The 23,264-nt window shown below is 42.8% G+C and overlaps 1 protein-coding gene across 10 annotated transcripts in view; it reads left to right on the top strand.

The window, feature by feature from the left end:
- The window catches only part of TMEM131L (transmembrane 131 like), a 171,282-nt gene that overhangs the window by 47,778 nt on the left and 100,240 nt on the right, over positions 1 to 23,264 (top strand). The window contains exon 1 of one of the 10 annotated variants that reach the window (XM_033857253.1): positions 20,964 to 21,034. The exons of the other annotated variants lie outside the window; for them this stretch is intronic. Coding sequence (XP_033713144.1) covers positions 20,979 to 21,034 — 56 coding nt within the window. The 5' untranslated portion in view covers positions 20,964 to 20,978. Of the gene's footprint in view, positions 1 to 20,963; positions 21,035 to 23,264 lie in introns of those variants that run through there. 10 annotated transcript variants of the gene reach the window in all.

Genomic DNA, 23,264 nt, shown 5'->3' with positions numbered 1-23,264 from the left:
TAGTAGAACCTGAGTGGATTTAAGCAGAGTATGAAAGAAGCAATAATCACATTTAATGATGGTTAGAATAAGGAATTGATGGGCAAAGTCAGGCAGCATTCAGCGCTACCTCTGGGGAATGGATTTGGGTGTGACAGGGATGTTTGGGTGTATGTGAATGACAGTGAGGCAGACAGTTTTCAGTTTTTACCCTGCTGTGTGTTGTGTTGACTATATGTTCATAGTATTTTCATGAGTTTAACAAAGATAGCTCTGAGGTTTGTGCCAGGAGGATTAGAAAAATTGGAGAGTCCAAGTATCAAATTTTGGTATGTGTATTATACCTGTGTTTGAACGTGTTATTTTTTTTTAATCTGAGAAGTCACAATAAATCAAATGAAAGAAGGCAATGAAGACTCGAACTGTAGAAAATTACATAGATGTTCCATTTGAATCCTAAGTTCAGAACTCATAAAGCACAGTTACTGAGTTTCCTCTATGTACCAAACGATGTCCTAGGTTCTGTAAATGTTTTCTCATTTAATATTTTCTTCTCACCTCTGTATTGTAGGTAATGTCATCCACTAAATAAATTCCCAGCACACATTGATTGAAGATGTATCTCATAGGTTTCCTTCAGTTGAGGGATTTGATTTAATGTTTCCTCTTTCAAGTGACTTAAAAAGTTGGTACATTTTTATCTGTATAGAACTCTATCACTATAATGCTTTTTAAATTATTAATAATACATCATGAAAATTAAAATAGTTTAACCTTGGGTTAATCTACAAATCAGGAATGTACATCACCCCTCCACAATTAACAACAAATTTTAATATTTGGTTATTAATTAGTTCAGCTGTTCTCAATCCTGGCCACACTTTAGAATCACCTGGGGAGTTAAAAAAAAAAAAATACTGATGCTACTGGCTCCACCGTAAAGTAATTGAATCAGGATATGGGCAGCCAAAGTTGAAATTGCTGCATCAGAATTTCTATTGTAATAGACCGGCGGCTGCTTTTATGGTGCCCTTGTTTTGATCTTGCTAACTGGAATATGATCTGTCAGGAAAGGGACGGCAGTGTTTATTTTGTTAGAGGGCTAAATTTTCATTTTAAAGTGAAGGCAAGTCTGATGATGTGAGAGGGTACAAAAACACTCATCCTTACATTATAATTTTGACACCTGACTCTCCTTTGTCGAAGAATATGTGTATGAAACAGCCCAAATTCGAATCAGATTTTGGATAATTTTTTCTTAATCTCTGTCCTGTGCTTCCTTGTCATCCCCGTCTTGTCATTCCCGGCTTTTGAATTTGAAGTCTATCCATGCAGGAGTCTTAGAGCAACGGCCTTCAGAGCCAAGAGGATGCACACCTGGTGGTACTTTGAAGCCTTTTTGAGGGATATGCTGGCACCGATCATTTAAAGGGAATCAGTTTCAGATTCTTCATCTTGCGTATAATCAGCCTTAAAATGGACCTGCCTGTGGCCCAGGTAGCCTACTGGTTCCCCTTTCACACTTCTCCTTTCAGAATTACCACTCTTTAAAGGGAAGGCACACCTCTCACCCACTTCTCACCTCATCCTCAGGGTGCTGAGCAAAGGAATGATCAAAAAACTGGTGTGTGGGCTTCCCTGGTGGCACAGTGGTTGAGAATCTGCATGCCAATGCAGGGGACACGGGTTCGAGCCCTGGTCTGGGAAGATCCCACATGACACAGAGCACCTAGGCCCATGAGCCACAACTACTGAGCCTGCGCGTCTGGAGCTTGTGCTCCGCAACAAGAGAGGCCGCGACAGTGAGAGGCCCGCGCACTGCGATGAAGAGTGGCCCCCGCTCGCCGCAACTAGAGAAAGCCCTCGCACAGAAACGAAGACCCAACACAGCCAAAAATAAATAAACAAACAAACAAATAAATGAATGAATAAATTAAAAACAAAAAACAAACAAACGAAAAACTGGTATGGCTGCTGCGGGAGGGAATGACTCTAAGCACCGGGTAAACGATCCTCTGCAAATAAATTTCCCATTCTTCCAATAAAATTGAAAGAAGACTTAATTGAGTGGCCAGCTGAGAGATTATTAAATATCACAGCCATGGATGCATATTATTTTTCTTTGCTAGAAAAATCTTTTTCCATTTCCATCTACCTGTTTATGTGAGCTCATTTGCTCAGTGCCTGCATCTATAAGAACTAAACGCAATCCTACATTGTATGTGGCGTCTTGTCTTATTCCAGTAATAAGTATTAATCTCCTACAAAGAATAAACTAATGGGAGAGAGAGTACCATCCATATAATTAAGATGTACATTTCCAGTAAAATTTTACTTAGAATAATTTGTAATATTTCTTTGGTCAATTTTGTCCTTACAATGCTAATTGTATTTACCTCAATTTAGAAGAAACTTTTAACACTGATTTGTATGGTTAAATACATAAATCTCAATTTGTTTACAGATATTTGAGGTGTGATGGACTTTCAAGCATAAAAGTATATTAGAATGGAATACTCTGGGGAGAGTGGAAAGGACAGATGAGATCAAGGAGAAAGGGGAATGATGTACAATTTCCAACTCTTTTTATTTATTTGGTTGCACCCGGTCTTAGTTGCTGCATGTGGGCTCCTTAGTTGTGGCATGCTAACTCTTAGTTGCAGCATGCGTGTGGGATCTAGTTCCCTGACCAGGGATCGAACCCGGACCCCCTGCATTGGGAGTGCGGCGTCTTATCCCCTGCGCCACCAGGGAAGTCCTTCCAACTCTTAAAGAGTCAATTCATTTATTTTTTTAAATGTATGTTAGTATGTGGGAGGTGGTGATGGAATTTAGACCAGAAGAGATACATTGAAAAGTGATGTAATAGTTTTATTTAAAACTCAATATTTACAGTATGCCAGAAATCATCTTCTTTGCAACCATTTGTGAGATTTTGAATGTTAAGTTCAAAATGTGTGGAGTACATAGTTTTTCCAAATCCTTTTTGGGATTATGCAAACAAAAATGTGAAGGAAGGCCTGGTATGGGCGCAAGCATGAGGAGGAAGACAGGTGTCATTTATTTGTTTATTTTTCCTTAGTTAAAATACCTGGAAAGATGACATAATTCAATATTTTTAAGCCTCTTAGCAATATTTTTTTTTTTTTTTTTTTTTTTTGCGGTACGCGGGCCTCTCACTGTTATGGCCTCTCCCGTTGCGGAGCACAGGCTCCGGACGCGCAGGCTCAGCGGCCATGGCTCATGGGCCCAGCCGCTCTGCGGCATGTGGGATCTTCCCAGACCGGGGGACGAAGCTGTGTCCCCTGCATCGGCAGGCGGACTCTCAACCACTGCGCCACCAGGGAAGCCCTCTTAGCAATATTTTAACAAAAAAGGATAGTTGCCAAATTTTAATATGGTGTCCAAAAATGCACGCTCTTTTTTTCCTCAGATCACTTCACTTTTCCAGGCCCATTCTTCTCTGAGCCTTTGTCCATAACATTCCTGACATCTCCTTGTCTTCTGCCTTCTTCCTGCTCAAAGAATGTTTTCCAGTTGAGATATGCAGGCCCTTTGCATTTATCAGTAGATGTTGGTGGGGTTTTAACTCACCAGTTTGTCACACTCAGGTATGCCTTTATCTTTAGGTAATTTTCATTTTTTCTGCTGGTTTTAGTTATCAAGGAGTCTAGAGAGATTGGGAATGCCTGAAGAAGTAGATGGAGCCATGGAGAAAGTCAGGATGCTCTGTGGTCTCCTACTTCAAGCTGTTTGCATTTACAGATACTTTGTGTCATCGTAGCCTGAGGGGGGAATTGGTATATGCCTTTGCTGATGGCTTTACCTGTGTATTCACTAGAGAAGATTGTGAGGTTTGACCGGTAAAAGCTTATTTCTGTTCTCAGTCTCAAGTAGGTAGGATAGGACCTCTACTCTGTCATTTTTGATAATTTTGAAAAGATATAATAATCAAAATATACTTATCAAATGAGTAAATTGAAAATTGAAAAAGGGCAGAATGCGTTCAGTTTGGTTACATTTCGTGAGCAGATTAAGTATTGGGAAAACAGTATAGGTATTCTTGTTTTCTTGCTTTTTCTCTGACTTTCACTACTGAGGTTTCAAAGTATTGCAGACACTGTCATACTATAAAAATATTTAGCAATAAATGAAACACTTGTAAACATGGTCTCCATTCAAACATGCCTTCCTGCTTACTATTAGCTTCTGTTCCACCCATTTCCCATCTGGTTGGTAGCCAGTGTCTTTGTGTTGGCAATGGAAGAAGGGAAAATGGACACAGATGATGTATTTGGTGCTTCAAAAGAGGGTGGTTTAAATGTCAAAACATTGAGGCATGCTCTTGTGAAAATTAATATAGCCCTTAAATATTTTAGCAAAAATTACTTCTGTCATATCATGCTAGTATTTGTCAAGAATTATGCTAAAAATTCTCAACTTTTGACTCATTTTTTGTTTCTACTGAGATTTAGGGCATGGTTGGGACTATAACAAAATTTATTAACTATAAAACACTTATTTTCATAACTTAGTTTTATATTTTTAAGGCGTAAAGTCCCAGATAAGTCTCTCTCCCTCCCTCCCTCTCTCTCTCTCTCTCTCTCTCTCTCTCTCCTTTTCTTTTTCCTTCTCTCACTATTGTGGACGTTAAGTGGATTCCTTTGAACAGCTTTTTTTCAGGTACCAGATCCCTTGGATATGGCAAAGCATAGGCTTTGAAAGCATAAACCTGGGTTTGAATCCTGGTTCAGCCCCTTGCCCTGGACAACCTTGATCAGATAAATCCCTGCAAGCTTTGATTTCCTCCTCCGTAAAAAGGGACCAATGGTACCTTTCCCAGAGTGTGCCGAGAAAGTGTAATACATATAGTGCACACACAAAGCTTGTAGTGTGGGGTCTGCTCAACAGCAGATGCTCACTGATAGGGCCAGAGGCTGTCGTTAAGTAAGTGCTGTGTTACTTTCGCACCTCAGTTACTTTGTACTTGGCATTTGTGTCGGCTAACGAGGGAACTGCTTCTTAAACGATGAGGAACGAGTCAAGAATGTGTAGTGACATCAGTAGGAGGACATGTTTCCATTTTCAAAATGGAAATCGTGTTTTAATTTTAAAGGTTATAATCATAATAGCTAATTTTTAAGTGTTTGCTTTATGTTAGATACTCTTTAAAGCCTTTTACAATTGGAATCTCATTTATTCCATCTCATGAGCTAGATGCTGTTAAAATGGGTATCGCTACGATCCCCATTTAATAATAGGAAACCAGAGTTAAAGTTAGTACTCACTCAAGCTTGCCCAGGTGGTAAGTGTAATGCCTGTTAATGTTTTCTTAGAAAATACTATAAAATATGAAGAAAATTAAAGCCACCATAAAATATGGGAATAACTACTGTATTTTAAAAAACAGCTTTAAGCATTGTGTGTGTGTGTGTGTGTGTGTGTGTTTGTATGTATTTGAATCATTTTGCTGTACACCAGAATCTAGCACAATATTGTAAATCAACTATAAGGGGGAGTGAGGGTTGGATTGGGAGTTTGGGATCAGCAGATGCAAACTGGTAGGTATAGAATGGATAAACGACAGGGTCCTACCGTATAGCACAGGGGACTATATTCAATATCCTGTGATAAACCATAATGGAAAAGAATATGAAAAAGAATGTATATGTATGTATAACTGAGTCACTTTGCTGTACAGCAGGAATTAACACATTGTAATTCAGCTACAGGAATTAACACAACATTGTAATTCAGCTGTACTTCAATAAAAAATAAATTAAAAAAACGTAAAAAACATTAAAAAATAACAGCCTTATGGAGATGTAATTCACACAGTCCCACATAAATGCACCCTGTTAAGGCATTCAGTTCAGTGGTTTTTAGAATATTAGCAGTTGTGCAGTCATCACCACTGTCTAATTTTAGAACATTTTCATCACCCCAAAAAGAAACCTCATACCCATTTGCCGTCATTTCCCATCCCTCCACTGCAGTCCCTGACAACCACTAATCTACTTTCTGTCTCTATAGACTTGTCTATTGTGAGTATTTCGTATAAATGGAATCATGTCGTACGTGGTCAGCCTTTTGTGACTGGCTTCTTTTATTTAGCTTTACCACATTGTAGCATATGTCAGTACTTCTTTCCTTTGTATTACCAAATAATATGCTGTTGTGTGGCTGTACCACCTTTTGTCTATTCATTCATCAATTGATGTACATTTGGGATATTTCCAGCTTTTGGCTGTTATGAATAATGCTGCTGTGAACTTTGCTGAACAGGTTTTTGTGTGGACATATGTTTTTGATTTTGTTAAGTATTTATCTAAGAGTGGATTTGCTGGTTCCTATGGTAACTCTATGTGTAACATTTTGAGGAACTGCTAAGCTGTTTTCCAAAGTGTCTGTACCATTTTACATTCCTTCCAGCAGTGAACAGGGGTTCTGATTTCTCTACATCCTCACCAGCACTTATAAGGTAACTTGTTGATTATAGATGTGCTAGTGGGTATGAAGTGGCATCTTATTGTGGTTTGGATTTGCGTTTCTTTAATGACTAGTCATGTTGAGCATCTTTTCATGTGCTTATTGGCCATTTGTTTATATTCTTTGGAGAAATGCCAGTTCAAATCCTCTGCCCATTTTTTAATTGGATTCATTGTATCTCTGTTGTTGAGTTGTGTACTGTAAGGTTTTAATGTATCCTGCCAGGACTTTTATTCTATTAATAAAGTATATTATTTTTACTATATATTTTAAAATGGGATTATTTGACACGTATAATTTTGTAACTTGATTTTTCCCTCTTTCTCTAGTTTTATTGAGATATCATTGATACACATCACTGTGTAAGCGTAAGGTGTGCAGCATAGTGATTTGACTTACATATATTGTGAAATGATTACTGCAGCACATTTAGTTAACATCCATCATTTCATATGGCTACAGTAAAGAGAAAAAGCAAAAAAATGAAAAAACTTATTTCTCTTCTGATGAGAACTCCCAGGATTTACTTTCTTAACAGCTTTTCTAGATACCATACGGCTGTGTTAACTGTAGTCATCATGTTGTACGTGACACTCCTAGTACTTCGTTGTCTCAAAACTGGAAGCTTGGATCTTTTCACCACCTTCCTCCAGTTCCCCCTTCCCTAATCCCCCATCTCTGGTAACCACATACCTGATCTTTTTTTCTGTGAGTTTGGTTTTTTTAAATTTTATTTAAGATTCCACATGTAAGCGAGATAATACAGTATTGTCTTTCTCTGCCTGACTTATTTCACTTAGCATGATGCCCTCAAGGTCCATCCATGCTGTTGCAAATGGCAGGGTTTCCTCGTTATTTATGGCTGAGTAATATTCCAGTGTGTGTGTGTGTGTGTGTATGTGTGTGTGTGTATACACACACATCACAACTTCTTTATCCATTCATCCATCGGTGGACACTTAGGTTGTTTCCATTTCTTGGCTATTACAATAATGCTGCTGTGAACATGGGGGTGCAGATATCTTTTCGAGTTAGTTTCGCTTGATTTTTAAACTTAATATATTCTGACCATCACTTCTAACGACTGCTTTGTAGTACATTATATGAATTTTCTGTAATTTCAAATCTAATACTTTATATATGGGATTTATTTAAAAGGAAAAAAAACCCAACCGCACTGCATCTGCATCTTTGAACAATCATTTCTTTAAGATGCATTGCTAGAACTGGAATTGCTGGGTCAAAAAGTGGGCATGTTTTGAAGCCTTTTTCCCAAATTGCCCTCCTGAAAGGTGGTTCTGGTTTATCTTCTCACATCAGTGTTTTAGGATTGCTGGTTTGCCCACAAACTTCCCAGCCCTGAGTACCACTATTTTGTTGGGGTTTTTTTTAGCCTTACCACGTGGCATGTGGGATCTTCCCCGACCAGGGAACGAACCCGTGCCCCCTGCACTGGGAGCGTGGAGTCTTTAACCACTGGACAACCAGGGAAGTCCAGTCAGTATTTTCTTAATCTTTGTAATTTTAATCTAAGAGGTCCCAGTTGGTATTATATACTTTTCATTTCTCACCATTGGACTTGTTTCCTGAGCCTGGAGGTTTCCTCCTGTACCTCCTCCAGGTCGATTTCTGTCTGACATCCTTCCTCTAGGAAGCGTTTCCTGCCCCTCCTCCCACCTGCACAAACACACTCATTCTCAATGGGAGGGAGCCTAGGAATGTGCTCACACGATTATGCTTTTTATTAAATTTTCAAAAGTAAAGTATAGTGTGTATTTTTTTCCCTTAAAGAATACCCTTCCCCACCCCGCAAGCAATAAGTGGCAAACCCCGCAAAAGTGGATCTGTCCCTGCCTGGCGCACGTTAGGTACTCAGTTCAAAGCTAAACTGAATGGAATCTATTCACTAGCTTTTCTGGCATTTAGGTTCATCTGAGGCTTGGTTCCTAGTAGGCTTGTGAAAAATATGGTAGCATTGAAAGAAACCCTCTACGAAGGTTTTTAACAGTTAAGATAATTCTTTGTGCAGTTTGTGTGTTTATGCCATCGTGTGTTCCCAAACTTTGCTAGCCAGAAGTTGAAAATCTATTTTGGTACATTGCTGATTTCCTGTGATAACCCAGTCAAATTACTCAGTGCCCTTATAGCCTCTTTTTTAACTCACTCTGTGATTTTTCACTTTAAACGTCACTTTATAAAGCCTTTGCATGGAGTAGGAGTCTTTTGGAACCCTATTTTTATGGCTTGAAAATTTGCCCGACTTGAGTGTTGGGGTTTCAGGGTGATATGTTTATCGCTGATTTTCCATATTTCCTAAACTTAATATGAGTGTGTGTTTCTTAACGGGGCAAAAAGAACCCACTAAGCTTTCTGTTGAGCAGAACTTTTTTTTTTTTTCACATCTTTATTGGAGTATAATTGCTTTACAATGGTGTGTTAGTTTCTGCTTTATAACAAAGTGAATCAGTTATACATATACATATGTTCCCATATCTCTTCCCTCTTGCGTCTCCCTCCCTCCCACCCTCCCTATCCCACCCCTCTAGGTGGTCACAAAGCACGGACTTGATCTCCCTGTGCTATGCGGCTGCTTCCCACTAGCTATCTATTTTACGTTTGGTAGTGTGTATATGTCCATGCCACTCTCTCGCTTTGTCACAGCTTCTGACTGGCTTTCAGTGAGCGCTGAGACCTGCCTGGAGAACGGGGTGCACATGCAGGGCGGTAATTTGACCCCAGCCGTGTCCGGGTTTAGAACTGAGGCTGGTCAGCAGGTGTTTGGCTTCTCCCCAGTTCCCCTGGACGTGCTCTGTGCTGTGATCACCAGATTGAGAACTTAACGTAAAAGTGTCTCCTCACCTCCTGAGCGCCTTTGGAGAGCACTGCTAGATGCTGCTGAGTATTTTGAAAGGTGGTGTTTTGGTATAAGAGAAAAGCCAAGGCAGGACAGGGCCGAGGCAGGACATCCCAGAGCAGATCCAAAGAGAAAATAGAATCAGAAGGGGCTGAGCCCAGTGTCAAGGTCTCTGAAAATAAGAAGCAGGTGTAATTAGCAGGGAAACTGTTACTGGAATAGAAAAGCTTGAAAACACAGTGAATAACTTTGTTTTTGTCTCAACATTAGCTCACCCTGGAGAGAAGGTCTATGTACGTGTGTGACGTTGCAGGGGAAGGGTATAGACTGGTGAGACTCTAGCATGATGTGTACAAAGGGAGAATTGGGTAAGGTGAGAAATTTCCTGTTGATTAAAATCATGTGTGACAGTTTCAAAAAGTAATGACAGGTTTTGGTGTATGTTGGTATATGTTTACTATAAAGCCCAATAGGCTGACTTGGTGCCCAGACTCTATTTGCAGTATTGCTGGGATGTACCAGGACCATTTTTCAGCTTTTTGATGGTATCTGTGACTCTGGGGGACACACGTGCCGATCATTTAGCTGTTTGCCGATGGCACCTCCTCTCTTCTCTTTGTCCCACGTCAGGGCAGGCACCTGGGCATCCTAGCTGTTGGGGCCATACGGACATTGGGAGACTTGAGCCCGTGGTTTATTTGCTGTATTTTAAAGTTTTGACCACTTTTCTTACCTATGCTGTGATCAGTTTTTAGTCTGTATGTGCAATACTTTTCTCCTTGCCATCCCATGGGGGAAGAAATTCTGTGTGTGAGGGCCTTGTTACACGGGTGGTGTGACCCAGCACCCTTCGAGAGGTGAGACGTAGCTGAGGGCCTCCTGAGTGTGCTGGTCAGCTGGAGAGATGGGGCAGTCGTATGCAGTACTTTTGGTTCTTTGCTTAGAGATTTAATAGAGAAAATTCTCTGGGATTTTGACAGCGCTTGTTGTGATGTCATGTGTAAATACTGTCTTTTTTGAATTGCTTGCTTGCGGCCACACTTTCAGTGAAAGTTGCTGAAGCGACAAAAGCTGTGATAGAAAATTATGTGGTGGCCCGCATACTTATTTTTGAACTTGAAGACTTTGTACCCAAATCCAATCACTTTTTACTCTTGCCACAGAGATTGTGAAGTTTTACTTAAACTTCAGGTGACATTCACACCACAGAAGGAGAAAAGCTGGGGTGAAAGCAGGGAGACACTTTCAGTTGCTGTGGAAGGCGTTTGGCCATCTTTACCTGTATATTGGCCAACACATTTACAATATGGAGAATGAGCAATTTGAAACTTTAATTTTCTTTGGTTTGCATAGGAGGGAAACAACAGGCAGATGTAATTTTAAAGCAGATACGTGAATTTAGTGCCTATATGATTTGGCCAGTTTTAGCAGCCAGGGACAAAGGGAAACGGCCCCCCGGCCGTCGGATGCGTTGACGCCATCCTCGTTGGTCCCCATCGGAGCCGAGCGGCTGATCAGGCTTTGAGACAGAAATTCACTGAGTCTTTAGGAAGGTGGCCTGTTGGCTCCGGTCACACTCTCCTTTTACACAAGGCTTCTTTGAAGAACCTGCTCTACCAAGTGTCTGTTATGCGTAGGAAACAGGATTAGATGCCGTGGATGCATAGGGAAGTTTGACAGCCCTTGACCACAGGGAGTTTACATTGATGCATGTGAAAACGAACCACCAGGGTAAAGCCCGGTGCCTAAAGGCCACGTGAATGATGAAGGCAACAGCACCGGCCCAGGGGTTCCTGTTGGGGCCAGGAAGGGGGCCCTCCCTGTGCTGGACAGCCAGACCCGCTTCTTCCTCTGAGCGGACTGTGGTGGTGGGGGTCTCTGGAGGCTTCAAGCACATCCATGATCCATCTTTCTTGGTGCCAGTTTTACTTAAGATTTAGAAGGGAGATTTTTTTTTATCTTAAAACAAACCTCAAAGATAGGGTGCTCACTTTGCATCCATCTTAAAAATAGACAATTAGCCTTGCTGTGAGCTCAGGAAAGGCCAGCCCCACACAGACCTCTCCTTTCCCTTCTCTTTGGAGTTAGTTAATGGGAAGCCCTGCGGAACCTTCCAGGGGGTGGTTGTAGCTTCCGCTTTTTCTGTTGAAGTCTTTGGATCCAGTATTTCCATGGTGCCGTGAAGTTGTAGAGCAGGGGTCCAGCGTGTATGTAATGAGTGGGTGGAGAGACTTGCAGTCCACCCCGGGAAGTGTGTGTGTGTGTGTGTGTGTGTGTGTGTGTGTGTGTGTATGTTGTGACTCGGGCAGTGGGTTTATGGTGGGTCCACGCTGGGAAGCAGCCTGGCCCCAGGTGGGTGATGCCCAGGCTTCAGCCGCTTTTGGCTATGTCATCTTGGGCCTCGTTTCTTTATGTGTAGACTGGAGACCGTACCTACTGTCCTAGGGTGGTTGTGGGCGTGGAGAGAACATGTATCAGGTGAATATGTGCTGGGGATTCAGCGAATGGTGGCGGCGGCTGTGTCGTGGGTAATGGTGCTGGTATCCTTGGGAGGGAAGGGGCTGGCTGCTTCTCCAGGGAAAATTCTGGGCCGTGGCCTTCCAGGCAAGATTCTCTCAGTACACATATCCACCCTCACTGTTCTGGTTAGGAATTAGATAGTCTCTGTTATAATTGCTGGGACCATTGTGCATTACTCGAGAAAAGTATGTGTTAAATACAGTTGGACCCTAGTTTAGATACAATAAATTCTTGAAGATTGTTCCTTTTAAAAATTTATTTATTGGGACCTCCATGGTGGTCCAGTGGTTAAGGCTTCGCCTTCCAGGCAGGGGGTGCGGGTTCGGTTCCTGGTCAGGGAACTAAGATCCCACATGCCTCGCGGCCAAAAAACCAAAACATAAAACAGAAGCAGTGACAAAGTGAGAGAGTGGCATGGACATATATACACTACCAAACTTAAAATAGATAGCTAGTGGGAAGCAGCCACGTAGCACAGGGAGCTCAGCTCGGTGCTTTGTGACCACCTAGAGGGGTGGGATAGGGAGGGTGGGAGGGAGGGAGACGCAAGAGGGAAGAGATATGGGAACATATGTATATGTATAACTGATTCACTTTGTTATAAAGCAGAAACTCACACACCATTGTAAAGCAATTATACTCCAAGAAAGATGTTAAAAAGAAAACAAAACAAAAAACAAACGGAAGCAGTAGTGTACAAACATCAAAAAACCCTTTAAATAAATTTTATTTATTTTAATTGTGATACAATATATATAATATAAAGTTTACCGTTTTAATCATTAAGTGGCATTGGGTCCTTTCACACCGCTGAGTAGCCACCACCACCGTCCATCCACAGGACCCTTTTCTTCTTGCAGAACTGTGACTCTGTGCTTTTTACACACTAGCTCCCCATTCCCCGTCCCCCAGCCCCTGACCGCCACTCTTCTACTGTCTGTCACTATGTTGTGACCACACTAAGCACCTCATGTAGGTGAAATCATCAGTGTTTGTCCTTCTGGAACTGGCTTAATTTCACTGAGCGTCATGTCTGTGTTGTAGCCTGTGCGCTTTGTTTTGCTGTTGGTCTTCTTTTGTTCTTTATTTCTTACTCTTATTACAGAAGAAATGCACGTTTATTTCACAGTCTTTCAGCAATACAGAGAAGAAGAAAAACATTCTGTAACTCTCCTACCCAGCACGACTCTTGCTATTTTTGGTGTCTGTGCTTCTGCTGAGGCTACGTCTCAGGGCAGAGTGGCTTAGAGTTGAATCGTACAGGTGCCGAGGCCTCTGGCCTCCTCTTCGGATGTGAGGGACGTGAGGGAATGTGGAATGTAAGTCGTGAAGACGGTGAGGAATCAAGTGCGACTGTGTGTCGGCTGCGGGGAAGGCGCTGGGGGAGAATGTGGAGCAGAGGAGTGGGAACCCTTAACCGCCTCGTATGAAATGGGACATTCTCACCTTTGAAGCTTCAGCTTGTGGGTTTTGAGTTCCTGTGTTGTGCCCTTTAATTTCAACTTTCTAAGTTCATAAGTTGCTAGCAAATAGGTGTGCTGGCTTTCACTATGTGCAAGTATGAGGAGGCCTCAGAAAGGTAGTCTCTTTCCTTCCGGGGTGGGGTTGAGGCGGGCTGGGAGGGAGGCCGTGTGCTGGACACCAGGGCAAGGAAGGGACGGGATGAAGGAAGCAGAGGTGGATTCAGTGCCAAGAGCGTTCCCATCTGGGTCCCCAGGGTGTCGCTTTCAGGAAGCCTGACCCCTCCCCCAGCCGCCGCTCCCTCTGCTAGAACATTCTGCCTTCCACCTGCATCTCTCTAGTCTCTGGCTTGTCTGCACTAGATGAAGTGAGATGACGTTCTTAAGAGCAAGATCCTTCTGCTGTTGATAAATTTCTGTGTCCCCAGTGTGTTTCTTCGAATGACTGGAGACCCTGCCCAGAAGGTGGTCGCTCCCAGGTCTCCTTGTTAATGCCACGCCTGCTGCTGTCCCTCCATCCTTTACTCTCACTCTGTTCCTTACGGGCCCCCCCCCCCAGGGCCTCCCCATCCTCCCACTCCCACCTCCCACGGACCACTTTCTGCTCTGGGTTTGCCTGAGGCCCTACCTTCAGTTGCCTTTGGTGATTCACAAAAGTCAGAGGAAATCCCCACGGCCTCTGTGGGCTGCTGGGTTTTCCCTTAGCCCACTTTGATAGTTGATGGTTAGACTTTATAGGACTTAAGGATTGAGTAGGTTTTTGTGGCTTTGTCTATTCACTTAACTCTTGTGTAATATTTCTATGGTACTGTTTTCTCTTTGGTCTAAAAAAAAAAAATTGAAGACCATGTGACTATACAATTACCTATATTTTTTTTGCCGTGGACATTTGTCGTGCCTTTGGTATTTCCTGTCAAAATAAGACCTGATGGGACTTCCCTGGTGGTCCAGTGGCTAAGACTCTGCTCTCCCAGTGCAGGGGGCCCAGGTTCGATCCCTGGTCAGGGAACTGGATCCCACATTTTGCAACTAAGAGTTTGCGTGCCGCAGTGAAGATCCCGTGTGCCGCAACTGAGACATGGCGCAGTCAAATAAATAAATAAATAAATATTTTAAAAAAAGACCTGAAATAGAGTTTCCTATGAATATAATTCCCAAATATTATGTCAGGCATTGGCAAACCACGTTAATTAAAACTGCCAGAATTGTGTTGCTGTTTAAGTAGAAGTATTTGTGAAATTTAGGGATTTCCTAGTTTGTCTCCGTTGCTGTCTGTCGAATGGGATTCCTTCTATACAACATGAGTTTAGGCAGTTTGCCTAAGGCTGGAGAAGGGCACAGTTGTCTCAAGAATGAGGTGGAGAGGGGAGAGAGACATAATAGTAAGCAAAAAATTAAAAATTTGAAGGAAAACATCACTGCATTGTGGAGAAGGAAACCAGATCTGATGCAATTCCAAAGGTAAGACTTGAGGTAAAAAGAAGAAGTCTTTGAGGAAGAGGAACTGAGGTTTAGAAATGCAAAGGCTGACCTTTGCACAGTTTGTTGGCTAGCTGTTTTGAAGGATGCTCTGAGGAGAGCAGTCAGAAAGGAGGTTGCATGCTTGTAATTACCCTCAAGTTTTAGAGTTGAATTTTCATGTGATCATTAGTTAACATATTATTATCAATAGGATTGTGGGAAAAGGTCTGCAGTTAGCTAGTGTTAAAATTAAAATTTATGTCTGGGACTCCCCTGGTGGCGCAGTGGTTAAGAATCCGCCTGCCAATGCAGGAGACACGGGTTCCATCCCTGGTCCGGGAAGATCCCACATACCACGGAGCAACTAAGCCCATACACCACAACTACTGAGCCTGCGCTCTAGAGCCCGTGTGCCACAACTACTGAGCCCGCGAGCCGCAACTGCTGAGCCCATGTGCCACAACTACTGAAACCTGCACGCCTAGAGCCCGTGCTCTGCAACAAGAGAAGCCACCGCAATGAGAAACCCGTGCACCGCAACCAAGGGTAGCCCCTGCTTGCCTCAACTAGGGAAAGCCCATGCGCAGCAACGAAGACCCAATGCAGGCAAAAATTAAAATAAATAAATAAATAAATTAGGGATGAGAAATCATATAAAAAAAATAATACAATAAAATTTATGTCTGAATGGGGGCCACACCCAGAAAAGAAGCTATCACCCTCACCCTGCAGTCAGCCTCATAGTTTAAGCAGAAAGTTTTATTTGTTTTTTTACCATGTGTTCTGGGGGATACCCAGGGTTTCAGCCAATCAGAAGAGGCTTAGGCAGTCAGGAAAGGGAGTGCATCCTAGTCCAGACCTACCCTTCATGACAGAGTTTTCTTACGACATTTCTCATTACAAAAGCCATGTTTGTTGTAGCAAGATTAGGGAATTCAGAAAAGAACCACGAGGATAGAAATCGTCCTTATCCCACTCTCCTCACTAAGACTGTTTGACCAGCACAACTCACTTTAGGTGTGGGGAGGCTGTCTTTCTCTCCTGTGTTTCGCTTCTGTTTGACTTTTTCGGCCTCTCAAAGTCTAGTGGAGAGTTTGGCCACTGGCTATGCTAGGTGGCCCTTCTCAAAGCTTCCCACCCCAAGAATTCCCTTCTGGTGCGCGTGATCCGGGGAAGGGCTCCGATGGACCTGCCTTGGGTCACGTGCAGGTCCTGGTGGCCAGAGAGGCCAAGCCTCTAACTGGAAGGAGAGGATGGCCAAAAGCCAGGGCTACTCAGGATGGGCAGTCCAGGCCTTCTCCCAGTACTTTGTAACTTTAAAAAACACCAAAAAGAAAAATGGTAGCTAATAACAAGCACACAGATATATAATTTTTAATGACTGATGTTGGCAGGTGAAATGTGTTATATGGGAGTTATGTTTTTTACGTATGTCTTTTTTTTGGAGACAGCATATATATAGCGGTGTGTGTTTTTTGCCTGTTTCCAGGGACTTTTGTAAAGAAAGTACGCTTGTCTAGAAGCACATGATTGGCTGGTAGGAGGCCTGGGTTTGTTTTTCAGTTGGCTTCTAACTAGATCCCTGGCGGTGGGCAAGTGGTCCTCTGGATTTCCATTTCCTGACCTGGCGAAGGAGAGATTCAGACCCTGTGGTCTGTAAGGTCACTTCTAACACAAAATTTCAGTGTTTGGGCTTGATTTTGATCACTTTATGTTAAATATTTGGAGGGTTTGTAGCTGTGTCATAGATTTTGTGCAGATTGTCATTGCTGTTCATTTGGTGCCTTTGACTGGGATGTAACCCGTTGATTGTACAGTTGTAATGTTGTAGTTCCTATGGGAACATGTGATCGGCTCCACGTTCCTTCCGGTTTCTAGTGATGTTCTGTGGCGGGGAGGTGGGGACTGTCTCTGTGTGAGGATGGCCCCTTTTAAGACCAGCTGTCCGGAAGGTGCCTCGCCCTCCACAGTGCTGCGTGTGTGACCGGCACGCGGTCCAGGCATTGATGGGCCACTGTCCATGTGTTAGCCTTTCCTGCCTTAGTGAACCGTCTTGCATTTGTTTCTCTTTAACTTCATCTCTTCGGTTCCATATTTTTGCAATTTGAGAGGATTCTTTCATTTCTGGTCCTGTGTGTTTCGAGTGTCGGCTGTACCAGTCGTGTGAGCAGCTGCTCTGTCCTGTGGACTGTTCTGAGTTTCCTTGGCCTGCTGCGGCCCAGACAGGCCCTCACCACGAGTTCTGTCTCTGTGACGTGGACAGCAATGTGGATACGTTTGGACTTTTAGAACTGGGGGTGAAATAGTGTAGCCTCTGCTTACTTTCAGATTTTGGCACTAGATAATATAAAACAGGTGACAGCTTGCCTCTTCAAAGAGCGGGTTATTTAGTTGTAAAAATGGAAATTTATTGATAGGGAGAACCTAGGCTATGAAAACAGAACAGAGAGTAAGGCCATACTTGAGCTCCTAGCACCTGGCATCGGTAGATTTTGTGGGTTGAAAAACCCGAGTTTTATGTTTAGTGTATCCTTTTCCAGTGACTGGAGAAAACCATGTGGCATGTTTTAAAATATTGAAAAAAGAGGATTGGTTTTAAATAGAGTGTACAGACTGGTTGCAGTAATGCAGATCAAACGTCCACCTGCGAAAAAATGTAGGGGGAAACCTCTAGGTTTAAAAACAATAAAACAATTAAAAACAGTGAGAACAAGTGTCAGTTTAAAAGCAGGTGGAGGAGGGAAAGACTGACTTGAACGTGAGGAAATACCTCCCTCGTGTCCATTTTCTCCTATGTTTCTACTCTCACTTCCTTGAAAATACTGGTCTTGCCTCCTGGAGGCTCCCTTCCTCGGCCTGTCTTGTAGTGTTTGTATTAAAGTTGCTGTACAATCAACAAGGCGGTTACAACATATGCCTCAGTTTTAGAGTTTCTGAGACTAATAGAAAGAGCACAGGGAGAAAAGGGCTTGCTGCGGGTGGGTTGGGGGAGGGTGAGGGAGCCGCTCCCTCCCTGGGAGAGTGTGGGCTTGAGACAGGCTAGACTCTGGAAAAGCAGCAGCGTGGCTTCTTTCTTTCTTTCTTTCTTTTTTAAATTAATGTGTGTTTTTCAGTATCTTTTTTTTTAACGTCATTATTGGAGTATAATTGCTTTACAGTGGTGTGTTAGTTTCTGCTTTATAACAAAGTGAGTCCGCTATACATATACATATATCCCCGTATCTCCTCCCTCGTGCGTCTCCCTCCCACCCTCCCTATCCCACCCCTCTAGGTGGTCACAAAGCACCGAGCTGATCTCCCTGTGCTATGCGGCTGTGCAGCATGGTTTCTTATCTGACATGTACGCTGTGGGTCACATGAGGCACTGCAGTTTTACTCCCTTTCTGTGGGGAAACTTTTTAGTGGTCTGGGAGGCTGGCATCCTCTGGATTAAGGAGGACGGGTCCTGGGAGGTGAGGAAGAACCTTCCATTGCTTTTACCCTCACCGTCCAGAGGGCTTCGGGACACCACTGTTGTCTGTTCCGAGATCATTGGTGATTTCCGGGATATTTTGTGATTCATTTTATCTTGGTGCTTATGAGAAATTACACTGAATTTAGTGTCCATGAACTTTGACATTCATCTGTACAAAATGGAAATGTTCCGTCCCACATAGAGTTGGTTGTACTTGCAGTAGTAAAAGAAATGATGGATTACTTTGAATTTTCTATTTAAGGACATTGCATACAGCATGCTTCTAAAGTGTGGTAGATGGGCTGGAATCCTTTTACAAAAGAAATGAAAGTAAAATTTCCACTTAAATCAGCAAACATTTGTGGGTGTGCATCTTCCACCTCTTCAACCATACCTTGAAGACAGCTCACTCGGTGTATATGTTTCCACTTACCGGAAGTAAGTATGTAAAGTAAGAGACCGGTGTGGACTCCTTATTTAGAAACAGACGCTGCTGCTTTGGAAGGGAGTGGGTTGAAAGAGGTGAAAAACCAATGAGCAGAGAAGAGTGAATCCTCGGGGGGATATCTTAATGTGGGTAAAAATGCGATACCAAATTAATTTTACTCATAAGAGAACACACATGTTCTCTGGCCTGCTCCGTGGGTCAGGAATGATTTCATTTGCTCGAAAGATCTGCCTTCCCTCCCCACCCCATCCGGGTAACTGTGGGAGAGTTTTCAGATTTGACATATGCCCATGTTTGGAGTCACACAGTGTATTGAATTAACTAAGATCTGATTGCAGAAGTGGACTCTGTGGGCTGTTACACAAGATGTTTCCATATGTTCATTTCATGAGACCATGTTTTAAGAATCACCATCACTATGTCAGGTCTGAGCAGTTCATGGTTCATATTGGTGTCAGATGTTCTATTTGCAACACGTAAAGTTCTCGCTGTTTCTACTGTTCCTTTTTCTTAAGTCTCTGCTACTTCTCTGAGAATAGCAACTCCTTGTTTGTGGTCAGGGGCATTTGTAGCATCTCATGCTGTGTTGGACATGTAGCCCAGAAAATACCATGTAAAAAATGCTGGTTGCTGGTTGAATTTGGTCAGATCTTGATAATGCGATATTAGAATTTTCCAGTGAAGGTGGTATTAGTATATTTTAAAAATTAATCCTATCTGTTCCGTTCAAGAATCATTAATTTGGTGAATGACAGGATTTGGGGGCAAAGAGTCAGCTTATTGGATGATAAAAATCAGGACCCTAAAAGATCTAGATTGGCTGCATTATGAGCTGAATTAAAGAAGAAGAAATTCAAAAGATATCATTAGGTACAGTTGTGGGATCTGAATGAGCATTGTCCCCACAGGAAGGCTAAACGGAGAGGAGAGAGGCCTGAGGAGGTGAGGAAGTCAGGTAGGGGAGGGAGACTTGGGGGGTCAGAGGCTGCCTGGGGGCAAGTGCTGCACTGGTGTGTGTTAGAGGTGAGGGCCTCTGCTCAGAGTAGGCTGGCCCACTGGACTGCGTTCTGGTGACCACCGTTCAGTGCAGTAGCATCAAAGCACTTGCAGCTCATGTAAGTTCAACCTCTGGAGCATTAGAGTGAGTGATTCTTCCCACCCTCCCACTCAGTGGATATCTGCCGTAGGACATCTGGTGGTGTTTTCAGGTCCTGGGACACTCCTGGCTCAGTGGTTCCAGGGCAGCCTCCCAAGGGGCTCCACCTTCCCCGTGTGACAGAGGCCAGAGCCCATGGTGGGGCAGTTCGCTGTTGCTCTGGAGCTCCTTCCTGGAGCCCCAGCCTAGAGCAGGCTCCCTAGAGCCTCTCAGTGATCTCATAAGCACTTAATTCCCTAAATTAAAATCCCTTTCTGCTTAAAACAGCTAGCGTGTTTCCTGCCACCTGACTCTTGCGGAGACTGAAACGTTTTATAATGGGAATGAGCTGCATTGGAAACAGAAGTATCGCTGGACGGATCTCAGAATGAGCTGCAGATAGATGGATGAATGGATCTGTGGTTCCCAAACACACCTACTCCTGTTCTAGTGGGTGCAAGGGCGGTGGGATTGCTTGGGGACGTTATTCCCAGAACATTGCCAGGCTCTATCCCCAGAGATTCTGATCCAGGAGGAACTGGTGGATTCCTGGTATCCATATTTTTAAAAAGCTGCTTCTGGTTATCCTGAGAGGTGGCCACATTGAATTCCAGCGGACTAAGTAATTTCTTGATGCTACAAGCTGGTGCTTATGATGATTCTTTTTAAAAAGAAGGAAATATTTAGGAGCTACATATTGTAAAATTCCGCTGCAGAGGATTTACCTTTTCTTGGATTTCAAGGGATTAATTCTGTAACTACTGCCAGAATGTGGCAGTATTTCTAGTGTGGAGTATACAGGATTTCCTTCTTTTGTTATTAAGAGAGGAAAGAAATATATTTTGAAAAGTGTTACTGAATGCAGAATAAAAGTTGAGTTGTTTGTAATGAGAGTTAAAAATTTAACGGAATACTTTATATGCAGCATAGTTATTGTACTAACTATGGAATGTCACAGTGTAATTCCCTGATTCATTGTATGAAGTACTGTTAGTGTATTTTCTTATCTCTGTTTATAGTTAAAGGAAAACCACAATGGAGGCTATTTGAAATACGGAAATGCCTCCTCAGAAGAGAGGTCAAAGGATTATTTGGAGAACTGGCAAATTCAGAGTTATTGAGTAGCAGTGGAGTTCATTGAGCTCTAGAGGCCAGGTGGTTTAAGGATCAGGGCTCACATGTCCACGAAGAAGTGTATGGGGACGGACACAGCAAGGGGAGAACATTTCTTGGTGTAAGCATCTGTTCTGCTTTTATTTGATTTCTTCACCGCCTCCCCTCCCCCTGCCAAAAAACAAACAAAACAAACAAACAAACAAAACCTACCCAAAACAAAAAAAACCCAAACCCCAGAACACTAGTCCTGATTTCTCCCCTTCTCTTCGTCTTCTCATGCTGGCATTTGGAAGGTACATGCTAACAGATGTGCCTGCTTGATTGAAATTGATTAGCTCTAGATGATTGGGGTCCTTGTAGCAACAGGGGTTATATGTCAAATGGGCCTCCACTGGAGGGCAAGGCTGTTCTTCCCCTGCAGCTGCCAGGCTGCTTGAAATTAGGCGGAATGATTTTGCACTTGGATAATAGGCAGGCATTAACGGCAGCTTGTTACAAAGTGCTGCATAATAATGGGAAACGTGGACGTGCTAATCAAACGTATCTGCATATGGCATTTTCATTATGCATAAGAGGCATCTGTGTGCACACAAAGGAAATGAGCTTGTGGGGCTTCCATTACGTGTTTGAGAAGATGCATCTGTAGAAATGACCTGGTTCCTTTCCTACGTTGAATCCTGACAGGATGATTGAGTTAGGAGGCTGGCATGTGTACTTGCTTTTTTTTTTTTTGAAACAGCTTTATTGAAATATAATACACATACCATACAATTCACCCATCTAAAGTGTGCAGGTCAGTGTTTTTTTAGTGTATCTGCAGGGTTGGATTGCTGTCACCACAATCTAATTTTAGAATGTCTCTGTCCCTCAATAGAAGCTGTGGTTCTTTTATAAAGAAAATATAGTGTGTACCTTTTAAGGGACAGTTTTTTGATGGGGATGCAGATGATTAGGGCTTTTGCAGAATCACCCTATTTCTCAGAAAGCATTTTTTTTTCCATAAATAGTCATAAAATGTATTTTAATGTTCCAGAGGTTACCTGTGTTCCTGACGTTTGGACCCAATCTCACGAATTAGGTTTTAGTTATTGGGTTCATCTAACTGTTAGTTGGGACCTTTTCAGCCTCAAGTGACAGATTCCGATTAAAAGGAATTTATTATTTAGTTCTCACAACCTGGAAGAAGGAGGGCTGTTGGCTTTGGGAATAAGCAGAGTCAGGGACTTTCTCTCCATTCCTCAGATCTTTTATCCCCACATTGGCCACATTCGCCACCACGGTAGCTGGGGGACTGGATGTGGGTGTGGGGGACACATCTCCCCACTGGGGCTTGAACCCGGAGTACAGCTGAGGTAGCAGAAGTGAGATTTAGGATCAGGTGCCGGGCGTCCCCTCAGCTTGCCTCTATTCTTGTGTACCTGCTGTTTATTTATATAGGCTTAGATTTATTTCTTCCTTCTGGGATTATGAATCCACCCATTCAAGCAATGGAACCAGAATGGGCATCTCAGGCATGTTGCTGCTTCGATGTTAGTTAGAAGGTTTGAATAGGCCCAGGCCTGGGATGCTGCTTCCCGAAGATCTTCCCCAAGCCAGGGGTTAACAGACAGGGTCTCTTCTTACGGTCCTAGGTCTTAGCCTAATCTCTGCATGGTTCAGTGCCTGATTCAAGGCCTTATTTTTCTCAGTAGACTCAATATCCTCTCTGTTTCTTAATTCCTTAGTTGTCTCGGCATTTTATTAAAAATTGCGGCATTTGTAATTTAGTAAGTCACTCTAATTTGTATACCCTTGGCATGACTAGACCTTTTTTTCTTTTTAAGGTGAATAAAAAATATAACTTGCCTGACATTGGTTTTGGTTTTGTTTTGTTTTTTTAAAAGGTAACTTAAAAAAATTAATTTATTTTAATTTTTGGCTGCGTTGGGTGTTCGTTGCAGTTGTGATGAGCGGGGGCTACTCTTCTTTGCGGTGTGCAGGCTTCTCATCGCGGCTTCTCTTGTTGCAGAGCATGGGCTCTAGGCGCGCGGACTTCAGTAGTTGTGGCACGTGGGCTTCAGTAGTTGTGGCACACGGGCTTAGTTGCTCCGTGGCATCTGACATTGGTTTTTAAAATTTTTCTATACATAGTTTGTTTCTCCTTTTTTAAACAGTTAGATTTGGTCAAGGTTTATATTGAAATTTAGGAAACCTTTTTTCATGACCTTTCCTGTGGTCTCTGATATATTTTGGTGAGGCTAACTTTATACTGGATAATTAAAAAGATAGTCTGCGGCCTGGATTGTGATTTTAAAAATCCGTGACACCAGTTGAAGAGTTTTTCTCCTATGCAACAAATGCTGTTGAGC

Source organism: Tursiops truncatus, chromosome 5 (assembly GCF_011762595.2).
Source record: "Tursiops truncatus isolate mTurTru1 chromosome 5, mTurTru1.mat.Y, whole genome shotgun sequence".
Lineage (NCBI taxonomy): Eukaryota > Metazoa > Chordata > Mammalia > Artiodactyla > Delphinidae > Tursiops > Tursiops truncatus.
The sequence above is the reverse complement of the archived record's forward strand: the minus strand, read 5'-3'. Positions and strand labels throughout refer to the sequence as shown.